General features: G+C 33.1%; 2 protein-coding genes across 5 annotated transcripts; both read right to left on the bottom strand.

The window, feature by feature from the left end:
- LOC107634397 (protein At-4/1) lies at positions 2432–4486 on the bottom strand. 2 transcript variants are annotated; one of them, XM_021118784.1, is made up of 8 exons: positions 4387–4486; positions 4202–4307; positions 3927–4096; positions 3589–3666; positions 3392–3465; positions 3173–3306; positions 2983–3078; positions 2432–2634 (listed from the first exon to the last, which is right to left on the bottom strand). In XM_021118784.1, exons 4-8 carry the CDS (start codon positions 3637–3639, stop codon positions 2486–2488), a joined length of 504 nt encoding a protein of 167 aa, XP_020974443.1. In that variant the 5' UTR covers positions 3640–3666; positions 3927–4096; positions 4202–4307; positions 4387–4486; the 3' UTR covers positions 2432–2485. The 2 variants fall into 2 exon arrangements, with proteins under 2 accessions (XP_020974443.1, XP_020974444.1); XM_021118785.1 differs by lacking the exon at positions 4387–4486 and having other exon boundaries at positions 3927–4107; positions 4202–4380.
- Positions 9685–13934, bottom strand: LOC107630349 (probable inactive purple acid phosphatase 28). Of its 3 annotated transcripts, XM_021118783.1 has the most exons (4): positions 13439–13934; positions 11364–11770; positions 10167–10656; positions 9685–10134 (listed from the first exon to the last, which is right to left on the bottom strand). In XM_021118783.1, exons 1-3 carry the CDS (start codon positions 13770–13772, stop codon positions 10192–10194), a joined length of 1206 nt encoding a protein of 401 aa, XP_020974442.1. In that variant the 5' UTR covers positions 13773–13934; the 3' UTR covers positions 9685–10134; positions 10167–10191. The 3 variants fall into 3 exon arrangements, with proteins under 3 accessions (XP_020974442.1, XP_016188935.1, XP_016188936.1); XM_016333449.2 differs by having other exon boundaries at positions 9810–10656; XM_016333450.2 differs by having other exon boundaries at positions 9810–10656; positions 11364–11783; positions 13439–13756.

Raw genomic sequence — 13946 nt, 5'->3', positions numbered from 1 at the left:
CTTGGTATGAACAATGCTAGACGTTTAATTCTATTTGCCATTAAAAGAAACTTCTGAGAAAAAAAAAAAAAAAGCAACCTTCCGAGTTCCGACTAACAAAATACCATAGCAAAACCAGGAAAAAGTGGGGAAAAAAATACACATACAAAACTAGATTAGAGTCTTAAATGTTTGAGCATGTGCTTAATGACTTTGAAAGAATACTTGTCGAGCGAGAAGTCGAGAACACCAAGGACAACCATAAGTCCATAACAATATTTGTTTACTAACTTTTGGCAAAAGTAGAGAGTGAAATACTCCTACGGTAAAATCTTTTATGGAAAATTTTTGGAGGATAACAATTTTTATTAGGGAAAGTATATAGAATCAAAAAGTTACCAGCCAAAAACTAAACAAAACCATATTAATTTATATTAATAATTAATTAATTTTAAATTTTTTAAATTCAAAATTTAAAATTTAATTAAAACCTAATTAAAACTATAAAAACCTTTCTCTTCTCTCTCATATTAACCTATTCACCTTCAACAATCACACACACAAATTTCTCTCTCTCTCAGGTTCTCTCTGCCTCTTCACCGGAACTCACTCCTCTGTAACGGAGTATGTGCTGCAAGGTGCCGGTTATCATCTCGTTCAAATCTCTACCGCAGAGCCTATAGAACTTGCTGCCAGCACTGCAACTGTGTGCTCCCGGGTACCGCCAGCAACCAAGAAAGAGATGCAGAAATTTAAATAAAATAAAATAAAAAGTAATGCTAAATTTTTCTTTTTTTCGTTTCTGTTTTTTTTTTAGCTGGACTAAACAAAAGAAGAAGTATAAGAGATGAAGCGAGGTGGACGGACACAGGAGGGGGCTCTCGGTTGGGGTGGGGATTTGGTTTCAGATGTGGTTTTGAAAGGATGAACGGGTAGTTGAAGAGAAGGGTGTTGACCGCAAATTACACACTTGATCTTAGTCAAAAGAAATTTTTAAATAATTACATAAATATAAAAAAACATCCATTTAATATGAAAAAAAATATTCTAATATTTAACAAAAGAAATATCCAGTTATAATTTAAAAAAAATTATGAAATTTTAAAGAAATAAAGACATTCACATTTGTAATACAAAAAAATTCGAAAAATATATAAAAGAACATCCATTTAGTATGAAAAAGAAATATTCTGATACTTAGCAGAAGAAACATCTATATATATTAACTTGTAGAAATTTTGAATTTACTCAAACGTATTTGGCTGGTTTTTGGCTAATACCCTTTTGGTTCCTTAGCATTACTCTTTTTATTATATTTAGCCATCATTTGACTAGCATAAATTTTAAATTATCTTTAATAAATAAATTTTATTAATTCATATGTACAATTTTAAAAAATATAAAAATAAATTATATTAATTCATATAAATAAAATTTTAATAAATAAAAATATAAATTATTAATATTTGTTGAAAATATAGCATTGCTTTATTTAATTTTTTTATTGTCACAAATATGATCAACTAGAATAAGAAATTACTCTTATAAATCTAAACCATCCAAGCGTAATAAATATATGATCAAGATCTTCATATAGTAAAAGGTGCATATTCTTTAAGTTAATAGGAAACGTTTAAGATATGTACAGGCATGAGGAAAGAGATTGGGTATATTTATTATCAAAAAGCATATTTATTTATTATTTATAGACACGAAATAAACATTTTTTTAAAAAAAAATAAAACAATACATGACAGATTGAAGAAGATTCAATTTTTTTTGAAGTAAGGAATGGAAAATTGAATTGGTTAGAGGGTAGAAATAAGGCTTTAAAGAAGACTGAATTTTTTTTTTTTTCCCACAATAAAGACAAATTTAAATTTTTAATGTATTTGTTTTGTTTTTATTAAATAAAAAAATTTAAAATTTTTTTATTAATAATAAACTTATCATGTATCCTATACATGTTAGCTAAACTCATTAAATTAGAAGGGAGTAGTGTCGACTGTTAAATTTAAATTTGAACAAAATGTAGCATTCCACAATCCACATTTCCTAGAGAATGAAAGGAGTGAAAACGGCAGTGACAAGAGTTTGCTAAGATCAATTCAGAGTTTTCTTGCAAGCAATAATGACTTAGTATTCCAGTAAAATAATAATAACTTAATATCTCAACCTCCATCCAAGCAATTACTTTTAACAATTACTTAATGCAATTCTGCTACCAATTTCTCACACTTGGACTGTAGGAATAGTGGTTAGTCTAAACTCTTCATTATATTTAAAGTTTGTAAATTTGTTAATGCTTAAAAATATGCTTAAGTAACAGAACAATTTCGAAGTGAGAAATATCTTGAAAGAATTTTGCACGTGGAGTCATAAAAAAAATGATTAAAAATATTCGTAAGAAAATTCCATATGCTAGAGCTTTTGAGTTGTCCGTATATCATTCGTGTTGGAAACCGTATCACCATGAACTCAAGTTGCTAGCTCGAGTTTTCCAACATTACTTCACCTCTTGAGAATGAGACAACTTCCTTTTGAGCACCTCATTCTCCTTTCTTAGTTTCATGATTTTCTGCTTCAGTGTCTCCACTTGCCAGTTTGAGGTCATTTCTTGCTGCTGGTCTACCAACTTCTCTTTGCAAATCACCACTGCAGGGTTCAGAAAAACATCGGTTCTTATTTCTTGATGACATTATTATTACCAAAATGCCGATGAATCAAGTAGAATTAGACTTTAGGTTTTGGAGAAATGTTGTGTACACATTCTATATCATACTCAAACCCGACACACACCTCTCCGTTAGATCATACACCTCATTTAAATTTAATGGTGTAGAGGTATGTGTCCGTATACAAGAGAAGAAAAACAATTGCAAAAATAATGTGAATCTTATTCCTGTGATGCCTACTTCTCTATTACCAAATAAAAATTCTTCAAAACAATAATGCAACATAGAATGATAGAATAACTGATATGGGAAATCAATCAACACTTACATTCCTTTTCCAGTTTCTTTATTTTTCTGTTTAACTCATTTTTTTCTTCCTGCTCAGCCAGGAGGCAATCTCTCAAGTCTTGAATCTCAACATTATCTGTCAAATGATGATGTGCAAACATATCTTCAGGCCTTTACCAACATGTGGAAACTGAAAACAATGCAATTGTTGGAAAAACAAAGTGCCTTACATTTTGATTCCACTTCAAAATGGATTTGGTCCAACCTGTTAGCTAGGACTTGCATATGATTTTTATGTGCTGTTAAATCTTGATGCAGCTGATTTGTGGTTGATTCATATGTGGCTTCCTTATGTAGACATGCCCTGAAATAACAGAAAGAGATCAATGAAAATAAACAGAAAAGCTTCACTGCCAGACACTTTTTTACGTGAATCGTCAAATACTCACTTAATCTCAGCTTCTAATCTTGCAATTTTTTCTTCATATTCTTGCTGAAGCAGTTTCATAGCCTTTTTATGTTCCTGCTCCGAGAAAATAACCAAGGGAGGTGACGAGTGTATAATCAAAATGTTATGGAAATTTACTTAAATTTTCATCCTCAAATTAAATGGGTTAATTATTCAAAAGATTTTAAAGGAACTCACATCTTCTTTAAAGAAAACTTCTTTACTTGCTCTTTCCAGTTCCTCTTTCATGTTGAGGCATTTTGTACGGAAATCAACCTGTATGTAAATAGCAGTCAAAGAGTATTAAGATTAAGAGAAAAAATTTTACATAAATTAAGTCCGTGAAAATTTCTTTCACCCTATTTCTACTCTCAGGCCTCGTACCAAACCCACAGTTATAAAAATTTGCAGCTAACTTTGGATAAAATTGGTTAATTCAGCTGAAATTGCAATTGGATAGTGGTTGTAAATAATCATAAAAGTCACGATGTTGATGAATTTATTGTAGCTTCAATGATGACACTGCAATTACGTACCGCAATTTACAACCAACTTTCAATCATAGATCCAAAGCATGTTTATTTCATCCTTATAGTACCACCTTCTCTACTCAAACAAGAAAACTGAGTCCAGGGCATAACTTCAAGCACCTGATCAGCCAGATTCTTTAAAGACTCCATGTACCGTTTCGCCATATTTTCATTCTCTGCACAGAAACTTACGAACTCAATTTTAGCAATACGAAACACGCAGATGCAAACAAAATTCTCGATTCTGAAAAATAATATTAATTATTATTATTATTAAGAACCTCTTCTGAGGGTGATGCAAGTAGCTTCGAGTGATTCACGCATCTTCAACTCTCTAGCGTGGTTAGATTGCAAGGAGTGCATCTCCGAAATGCCGTTCTTAACATCCTGAAACACAAACCGAAAAGCAAATCGACATTGAGGAGTGAAAATTATGAACAACGAAGAAAATATTGGAATTGAGTACCTCATAGATCTGATCGAAAGCAGAGAGCAGTGATTCCATTTCTTCGTCGCTCGTTGCCGCCATTTTCTTTCTCCCTTCGAAAATTCAAATGCTGTTTTATATAAGTTTTACTTTTTTTTTCTCTCCAGCAATTGTGCAATTTCGTAGTGAGAGGTATTGGGCAAACGTGGGGCTTAGCCCAATTCGATTATGTATCTCATCTCAAGTTCTCAACTTGGTTTGAACCAAAATAAGTTTCCACGACAAAAAAAAATATCCAAAATAAATTTCATGAAAAAAAATGAACATGGAGATATTGGAGAAAGTAAGAGTAAAGTGTCGTTTTTGTCCCCAACGTTTTGGGTAAGTCCCAAAGTTGTCCCTAAGGTTTCAATCGTCCTATTTAAGTCCCTAACGTTTCAAAATTGACTCAATGTTGTCCTGACGTTAGGGATCCGTTAACAGAATTAACGGTGGGACAAAATTGAGACGATTTTGAAACGTTAGGGACTTAAATAGGACAAAAACGTTGGGGACAAAAATGATACATAGAAATAAATTTTAATTTTATCCTTTAATAATATCATTTTTTTACTATACATAGTATTCAATTATTTTTTAATCACATCTAAGTAAATTACACTTAATCATATTACTTTCATTTTAAATAAATTATTTTTTTTTATAATTTTACTCTTAAAGATTTTTAGTTCTCATGAAATATTTATAAAATGACTAGTATATAAACTTGCAGAAAAGAAAAAAATAATATATATACAATAAAATATAAATTATACCTTTTGTCTCTAATGTATCAAAATTCTTTAAAATTATAAAAAAATAAATTTATTTAAAATGAAAGTAATGTGATTAAGTGTAATTTATTTAGATGTAATTAAAAAATAATTGAATACTATGTACAGTAAAAAATTAATATTATATTGAAAGATAAAATTAAATTAAAAAGGTTAGGGACTTAAATAGCACTATTGAAACGTTAAGGACAACTTTGAGACTTACTCCAAAAGTTAGGAAAAAAACGATACTTTACTCGAGAAAGTAATGTAACACGGGAAAGAGAAGAAAAGCTGAGAGTAAAATCTGGTGAATTTACTACGACTAGAACGATTGTAGCAAAGAGATGCAAAGAATTGAGATGATGGTATACTGGTGTTAGACAAAATATAATTTTTATAAGAAAATTATAAAAAGAAATAATTAGTTATTTAGTAATGTTCCTATATATAATATTTATATCTATTTTAAATTAAATTAGATCATTTGATAGTTAGTTATTTATTTAAATTTTGAAATTAACAGCAAGCAAGAAGTGCGGGAACAGCTACAAGAAATTCAAATTTCCTGCAAGTGGTGTAGATTAGGCTAGTCTATAAATAGAGCTTTAGGAACACGTTGTAATGAGTTCAGTTTTTCTTGGAAAACACTTAGAGACCCAAAACGCTCTCAGCCCCTTGGCATCACAGAGTAAAATTGGGAATCTTAAGTAATTCCTCTGAACTCAAACACTTGTACTTTGCTTTCTTTCAGTTTTTACTAATAAAATTTCTTTACTTTTACGCCTTTTTCTCTTTTACGTTCATGTTTCTTCTTTCACCTTCTTTTTAATTTCCTTTTTGTTTTAATTTCTGCATTTTACTTTGCCTCCGGCACCTTGTATGTTTTCCTTTTTATCTTTAATTTTACTTTCGAAACTACAATTGAGACTTTGAGACACCCACAAAAGGAGTTGTTTCCGCTCCTTGAATTAAGATTGTGAAACAAAACTCGAAAATTGTTGATTTATTTGTTGTTAACAATGGAACAAAAATTCGAGTAAAACAAATTGGCACGCCCAGTGGGACCTTGTCAATAGATTGTAGCTTGTCAAAAGAAAATCAAGAGTTTTAAATTTGCATGTGGTTGCGCAGTGGTAAATTCGTGCGTCCAGAGCCAAGGAAATCAGCGTCAGTTGACATGTCAAATACTTCTGCAGCATCTTCTTCTACTTCTAGTGATGAGATTAGAGGAAATGAATTCGGGAATTCTCCTGTGATTTCAAATGCAGAGCCTACCTTGATGTCAGTGAGGCATGATGGCGTTGGCCATGCCCATACAGGGTTAAATGCAACTCACATAAATACCATGGGGTGGCCACCATATGGCTTGCCACCGGGTATGTCCCCTCCATGGTGACACAAGGATTGCCTGTGCCTCTCTACTCAACTTTTCAAAATCCTCTTTATCAAAATCCATATGGCATGTCAAATGTACCTGTTTCTGGGGTGTCAGGTTCACACGTATCACAACAAAATTTTTCACATGCTATTAATACAGGAAATAACAGTGCATCTAATTCTACTACGTCCACTGTCACTAGGGTAGAAAATTCCAGACCTGTATTTCCTGACATGTCAAGAGCAATGCCTGTTAATCAACCTAGTCAAACTGTGGGATCTTTAGCAAATATTAGGCAACAGATGGATGAAAGTCACCATGATCTAGTAAACATGTTAACTCATCAAATGGTGACAGTTTTAAATCCTCTTCTAGAAAACACAAACACTAGAATTGAACAATTAAATAGGCAAGTCAATAGGATTGCTACTGTGGTAAATTTAGAAGAAAATGATAACTTGAGTTTAAGATTTGATAATGTCAATCAGAACGGTGGAGCAATTCCTAATTATGATGTTCATATGCCTAGACATGGTCAAAATGCTGATGATATGTTAGAAAGACTTAGACAAAATAACTTAGGGGGGCATTATAATCTAGCAAGAAATGTTGAACAAGTTTTAAACCGTTTGGGATTTAATGTTGGTTAACAAGAGTTCCTTCCACCAAAATTTCAAACAATAAATGGGTCCAGAATGTGAGAAATGTGCAGAATCAACCTACTGCTTTTGCAAGAGGAAAAAACAAATGGGTGAAGCCTAGACCTTTTAAGCCCAGGTACTATGAGTCTCAGTTATGGAACATGAATCATGCACAAGACAGGGGTAGTATATATATTCCAAAAAATGCGCCTGTTCCCTCAAAGCCAATTTATTCTTGTTATAATCCTAACATGCAGCAGGTTCATAATTATTCTCCTTGGTCAAACTGTCAAAATATTCCAAAATATTCTCCTTTTACAACTTTTGAGCAGAAAGAGAATATACATGAGTATGTTCCTTTGGATCCATACAAGGGACACGGAGTAGATTTTCCTCCTTTGCCAACCATGGCCAAGTCTATAGAAACAGGCAATTCTTCTAATCACCCTAAGTGCAATAAAAATGTCAAGAACAATCTTGCTGGGAAGAGGGTAATGGTTGAAAACAGGGGAGAAAAGGATGAAGATTTAATTACTGATAATTTTGACACTGGTTTTGATGATAGCTTAGAAGCAATATTTGGTGTTAAGCAACCTATAGCTGTGGTGTCAATACTGCCTGAGGAGTATAGTCAAGTCCAGGAAGTAGAGTCATTAGAAGATGATTGTTATGATGTCTTCCCTGGAAGCGAATGCTTATTGCTAGATGACAATATGTGTGGTGGAGGATTAGTTGAGAAGCCTACTGAAGATGATAAGGAACACTTACGTCCACTGCATATCAAGGCTCGTGTTGACGGAAGGATAGTCAATAAGATTTTGGTTGACGGGGGAGCTGCTGTTAATCTCCCGCTGACAGTTGACACCAATGCATTTAATCCTGAAAGTATTGAGATGTGTAAAATAGATATGAATGGTTTTATTTAAAAAAAAATGCATCAAGTTTAAGATCTTGGACAAAAATAATCTCTCATTGACTTTTGGGTATGTACTTCATAAATACAAAAGCCTAATTGACTTAGAAATTCTGTTGAGTCTCTTAGCGCTTGGAGTCAAAACTATTAGAATGTTAGTGTGGAGATTTTATAGGATTAGAAATTTTATCAAATTTAATTGACACCTGGAGTTTAACATATGAAAGAAACGACTTCACGAAGTTAAGATGTTGTTACTTCTGAAGTTAGGAAAATTGTGTCAATTAAAACAATGAAAGTGTGTATCAAAAAAAAAAAAAACTCTTAATTGAAATATTAAAAGTCAAAACAAAGGTCAATTGATACACATTTAATGTGCTGAAATTAGAACAGATATCATTTGACACACTTAAAAATTTCATACAAAAGAATAGACCCCATTGACAGTTCAACTATTAATGTAAAAATTTTTTAGACTTAGAAATTCTGTTAAGTCTATTACTAGTAGGCATTTAATCTGTCAAGCGGATGTGTCTAAAATGTCAATTGACTCTCAATATCAAAAATTAAAAAAAATGTCAATAAACAACTAAGTTTTCTCACTTTTAATCATTGCATATCTTCAAGTGAGAAATCTTGGGGGGCATCTTGTTAGACAAAATATAATTTTTATAAGAAAATTATAAAAAAAAATAATTAGTTATTTAGTAATGTTCCTATATATAATATTTATATCTATTTTAAATTAAATTAGATCATTTGATAGTTGGTTATTTATTTAAATTTTGAAATTAACAGCAAGCAAGAAGTGCGGGAACAGCTACAAGAAATTCAAATTTCCTGCAAGTGGTGTACAAAGAGTAACTGCCCATTGAGATTAGGCTAGTCTATAAATAGAGCTTTAGGAACACGTTGTAATGAGTTCAGTTCTTCTTGGAAAACACTTAGAGACCCAAAACGCTCTCAGCCCCTTGGCATCACAGAGTAAAATTGGGAATCTTAAGTAATTCCTCTGAACTCAAACACTTGTACTTTGCTTTCTTTCAGTTTTTACTAATAAAATTTCTTTACTTTTACGCCTTTTTCTCTTTTACGTTCATGTTTCTTCTTTCACCTTCTTTTTAATTTCCTGTTCGTTTTAATTTCTGCATTTTACTTTGTTCGAAACTACAATTGAGACTTTGAGACACCCACAAAAGGAGTCGTTTCCACTCCTTGAATTAAGATTGTGAAACAAAATTCGAAAATTGTTGATTTATTTGTTGTTAACGATGGAACAAAAATTTGAGTAAAACAACTGGTATCAACAACGATCGAGCGATGATCATGATTGTAGTGACGATAACAATTTAAAATCAACCATAAGCATGGGACTATAATAACTTTTTCTTTTTCCTCTCGGTACATATATACCATTAAAATGGTATTACTATTGTATAGTGAAATAATAATCGTCACCAACTTAAAATGATATTTTTCTTTTATTTTGAACATTTTTCTGCTGCAGAATTGTTCCGGTCTCAAGCAACTTTTTTAGAGTCTTTATTTATTTATTCATGCAACTTTGAACAAGGATCAACAAGCTTTGGATATGTAATAGAGTGAAAATTTCCACCCCATTTCCCCTCCAACCAAACATATTGTGGAAAATACAAGAAAAAGGAGATGGAATGGTTATGGTTTTAGAGTTTAAGATGAACACGAGAACACACTGCTGCTTTCTAACCAAATGTATCACAAGTGGTTTGAATTTCTAATTCCATTCTATACTGTTAGCACTAAACACAATGCATCTGGCCTTTGTCTAATTGTCTTCCACTCTATAGTAACTGACGACCTACAAGAATTACAATATTGATGGAGAGGGTAGAGCGGAAGGGAAAAATAAATTAGAGTCAACTTTCGAACTCAAGTGGAAAGGCTACATGTACCTAGTATAGGTGGTCCCAAACCATGACAGTAAGATGGATTACACAACAATGAACGGAGAGATAAAAAGACCACTAAAGAGTAACAGTCTTTTCAAGAAGAAAGTCAGACACACAATCTGGTACTCTTCACGTGGCTCAGTTGGCGAGAACTTCCGGCGTAGCACGGTCATCTTGACAGCCGTTGATCCCACAGGATTTGTTCATCGATCTTGCTCAGTTTCTTATCATCAAGGCGTTTCCATGTCTTGATTCTCTCCACACCCATCCAGGAATTCTTTCCCTTCTTAAGTTCAGCCATGATGATCCTTGCTCTCCTTGGCCAACCAGGCTTCCCATAGGCATGGTATCCAAAGCCGCCACCATAACAAAACCATATCCCATCCAAGTTTCCGCAGAAATCATTCGTGTGGTCATGGCCCATGAACACAGCCTTCACATCTCCCATGGAGACAAAGGTCTTCAAGGCCCCTGAGTTCACTCTTGGACAAGCTACGGCCTCTTGAAATTGGCCAACAATCTTTTTGTACCACAGCTGTGGAATTTCTGGGATCGGAATATGGAAAAATGCAAGTGCTGGTGGTTTGCTGAGGGGAATATCCTCACTTGGATTAAGAGGATCCTGTTTTTGCCCCTGTTAGTATGTGACCTGCAAGATGTTAATGTGAATCTAAAATAACATAAAATAATATTGTACAATTAAACATAAAATAATATAAATAATATTGCACAGTAGGACTAACACTTTTCACCATGACATTAATAATTTTGCTTAGATTAAGTGTTAAAGCTATGATGGTATGCTATCAAAGGTGAAATTCAAAAGGATGAAGGAAAAATGCTATTTAACCATCTAAACAATCACTATCTACCACCACCCAAAATTAACAATAAATAGAGAAAATAAAATATAAGTAAACTATCTTAAGCTCTAAGAAACTATAAGCCATATTAGGCGCAGAATTTAGAAAATTAAAGGTGTTGAATTCTTTTTCTATATTCACAACATATTAAAAGCATTTGAATGGTAGTTAAAACTCAACTTTGTCGGCCAAATGTATATGGCTATATCAACTATCAAGTTAGTCTTCTACAGAGTTTGATTCTTTATCATTGAGTAGATTGCTTGATGTCTAAAATGGACATCAGTTTAATTCTTCAACGTATCTTGGGATACCAACTTGATCCTTAATTGAATTGATTATTAATTTACCCGGTGCATGACTAATTTAAGAATTTGCTCTATCATTAATGACCAACAGATAACAATATTCAAACCAAACATTGTTAATTTCTTTTTTGGGATAAAAGAAGAATTTAAAAATCAAACATTGTTATTACCTGGAGCCAATTAAGTTGAGATTCCCTTATACCCTCATATGTTCGAAATCCCTGATAGAAAGCCCTTCCTCCACTGTCAAGAAAGAAAAGATTCAAAATGCTACTGTTTGCCATCGTGGAACCTGGAGCACCATATACTTTTATGTTATAATTCCCAAAGCCATCAATTTTAGTTGTCACACCACCTTTAGTAGTTCTAGTGAGACCATCAAATGATGGATTGATTTGAGAGACAGAATAATCCATAAGGGACATGAAGCTCATTAATTCTTCCCGATTCATAGATGATTCATGGTCATGGTTCCCCAGGACTGCTGCCCAAGGAATGCCCGACTCCATGGCAGGACCAAAGGCCTTACTAAGAGATTCTGCAGCATCAGGTGTACTTGATCCAAATATGTTATCCCCTAATTGGGATAACTGAACCAATGTTAATTAGGCACGAATGGCAAATCAAACACACACTCAAGAGAATATTTCTGAATTAAAAAGAAGACATTAGTACATTACCATATGGTAACTAAACATGAAAAGTAGGACCCCAACGAAAAGCAGCACAATTACCTTCAGCCATATTAGATATTGAACAGAGAAATAGTAGCGAAATATTTATTTTAGGCAGACATAAGTTGGAAGAATTATTCTAAACCAGATAATGCTTAAACACTGCTAGTTCCAAATACATTTGGATAGGTAGAAGATTAGCAACCTATTCAGAAAATTCCAAACAAATATTGTGTCTATAAACCCTGTCATTTGAAATCAGTAGGTACATCAAGCTCTAAGCAGTTGAACTCTGTCATTGAGTCCTCAAAGCTAAAAACCTAATTCCAAGCAGAACCTAACTTGTTTTAATTCTTTCTGTGTTTGATTTAGCAGGGGTAAGAAGGAATGGGAAAGTTTAGATATACCTTGAAGCTTGAATTCTCATTGTTTTAAGAATTGGGAGTTCTGGAAATGCTAATCTTAAATTCTCTTCATTGTTAAATGAAAAAAGAATTTGATAGTTTGACATTCTTTTCTTTATGATCACAAGATAGTAAATACATTTGCTTTTTCATTTAATATTTTCTTTGTTAATTGACTAATATGATAGACTGATATTTACATTGTACTCCTCAGGTCCTAAATAAGTGTCTCGTTATAATATGCACATGGATTAAGGAAATAACTGAAAACATCTTGATTTTCAATAAACTACATTAATTGTACAGAAGAATTACATACTCCTTATACTTTCTCATTCCATTTACTTTCTTTCATTCATTTAATAGAGTTATTAGTGGAAAAAAAATAATTATTGTTGTCTAACTTTTCTAAATGAACACTTATTTGGAACCAAATCAAATTAACACTTAATCAAAATGCAAGGGAGTAAAAAATACTCCTAAATACTACTAGAAACCAAATTCAAAATTAGATATTTTCAATGTCTTAAAATCTTAAAAAACAAACAAATTTTCCATCAATTAACAATTAAGAGGATCTACAAGGAGTCCAAATCATTTCTCTTATTAAGTATTAGGATTTAGGAGGATTTAATACAAGATGTTTTAGAAAGATAAATTAAACCCTTTTATTTCCCTTTTTCTAAATGAAGGTAAAATTATGCCATCTATCCTAGTCCTTATTGCTTAACCCTCCTTTCCCTAAATACATCCCTTTTCATTGCTCTACACTTCCCGCTGCAGTACGTTCTTATTTTTACTACAAATAAACCATAAAGCGATAGAAAGCTTTTCTATGAAACTTTCCTTTAATCTCCCAAGACCAACATCTAAACATAACAGCGACAAACCGTAAAATATCATTTCGTGCATATCCAATTAAGAACAAACTTCTTTTCACTACAGCTACATTTAGTATGTATTTAAGTCAACTCCCCTAACTTCCAAACTTCAAAACATTTCAGAAAAAGAAAATGTATTATGTATTATCATCTCCTACGTAATCAAAAGCATACAAGCCATTCACATCCATGCTTTACCAATCAAGCAAGACACAACAAGAAAGGAACTAATAACAATTAACAACAAAAAAAGTCAGAGAAAGTAGCAATAATTAAAGAAGTGTACCAGTGAAGGCAATGAAATCAGGATTCTCGGCGCGAATGATGCGCTCGAGAAACTGAGTGGTGTTGAGATCGGAGCAGAAATCGAACTCGGAGGACAAGACGTCTCGGCAGCGAGTGACCTTGCCGATGCCGTAGTGCATGTCCGCCACCTGAAGGATCTTGAAGGTTCCATCGGAACGGAAGCGAAGGGGGAGATCGGCGACCTTCTTGACGCGCACTGTTTCGTCTCCGTCGAGGTAGAGCTTGCGAGAGAGCAGGTGAGCGGCTGCCAGCACCAACAAGAGATAGAAGAGAGAGTTTTTGCGGTTCTGATGATGCTTTGTGTAAGGATCCATCACTGTGAATGTAATTTGCAGAGTGCCTGCTTTGCTATCGGTCACCTCTCCGACTCCAACGGAACGCTCCCAAAACCATATGTTTATCTGGTAGTTATTGGCAAACAGTTTCTGTTACCCTGTTTTTGGTCTGAAGGTAAAGAAAAACGGCAGGAGAAGCAATTTTCAGTACTT

This window comes from Arachis ipaensis, chromosome B03, assembly GCF_000816755.2.
Source record: "Arachis ipaensis cultivar K30076 chromosome B03, Araip1.1, whole genome shotgun sequence".
Lineage (NCBI taxonomy): Eukaryota > Viridiplantae > Streptophyta > Magnoliopsida > Fabales > Fabaceae > Arachis > Arachis ipaensis.
This window is presented reverse-complemented; position numbering and strand designations above follow the sequence as displayed.

Coding starts and splice junctions, on each gene's coding strand:
- LOC107634397 (XM_021118784.1), bottom strand. CDS start 3,639: ATGAAAGAGGAACTGGAAAGAGCAAGTAAAGAAGTTTTCTTTAAAGAA. Junction 3,307..3,391: donor AGATTAGAAGCTGAGATTAA/GTGAGTATTTGA, acceptor CTGTTATTTCAG/GGCATGTCTACATAAGGAAG. Junction 3,079..3,172: donor TTTTGAAGTGGAATCAAAAT/GTAAGGCACTTT, acceptor ATCATTTGACAG/ATAATGTTGAGATTCAAGAC.
- LOC107630349 (XM_021118783.1), bottom strand. CDS start 13,772: ATGGATCCTTACACAAAGCATCATCAGAACCGCAAAAACTCTCTCTTC. Junction 11,771..13,438: donor TGATTTCATTGCCTTCACTG/GTACACTTCTTT, acceptor TATCCCAATTAG/GGGATAACATATTTGGATCA. Junction 10,657..11,363: donor CTCAACTTAATTGGCTCCAG/GTAATAACAATG, acceptor ACATACTAACAG/GGGCAAAAACAGGATCCTCT.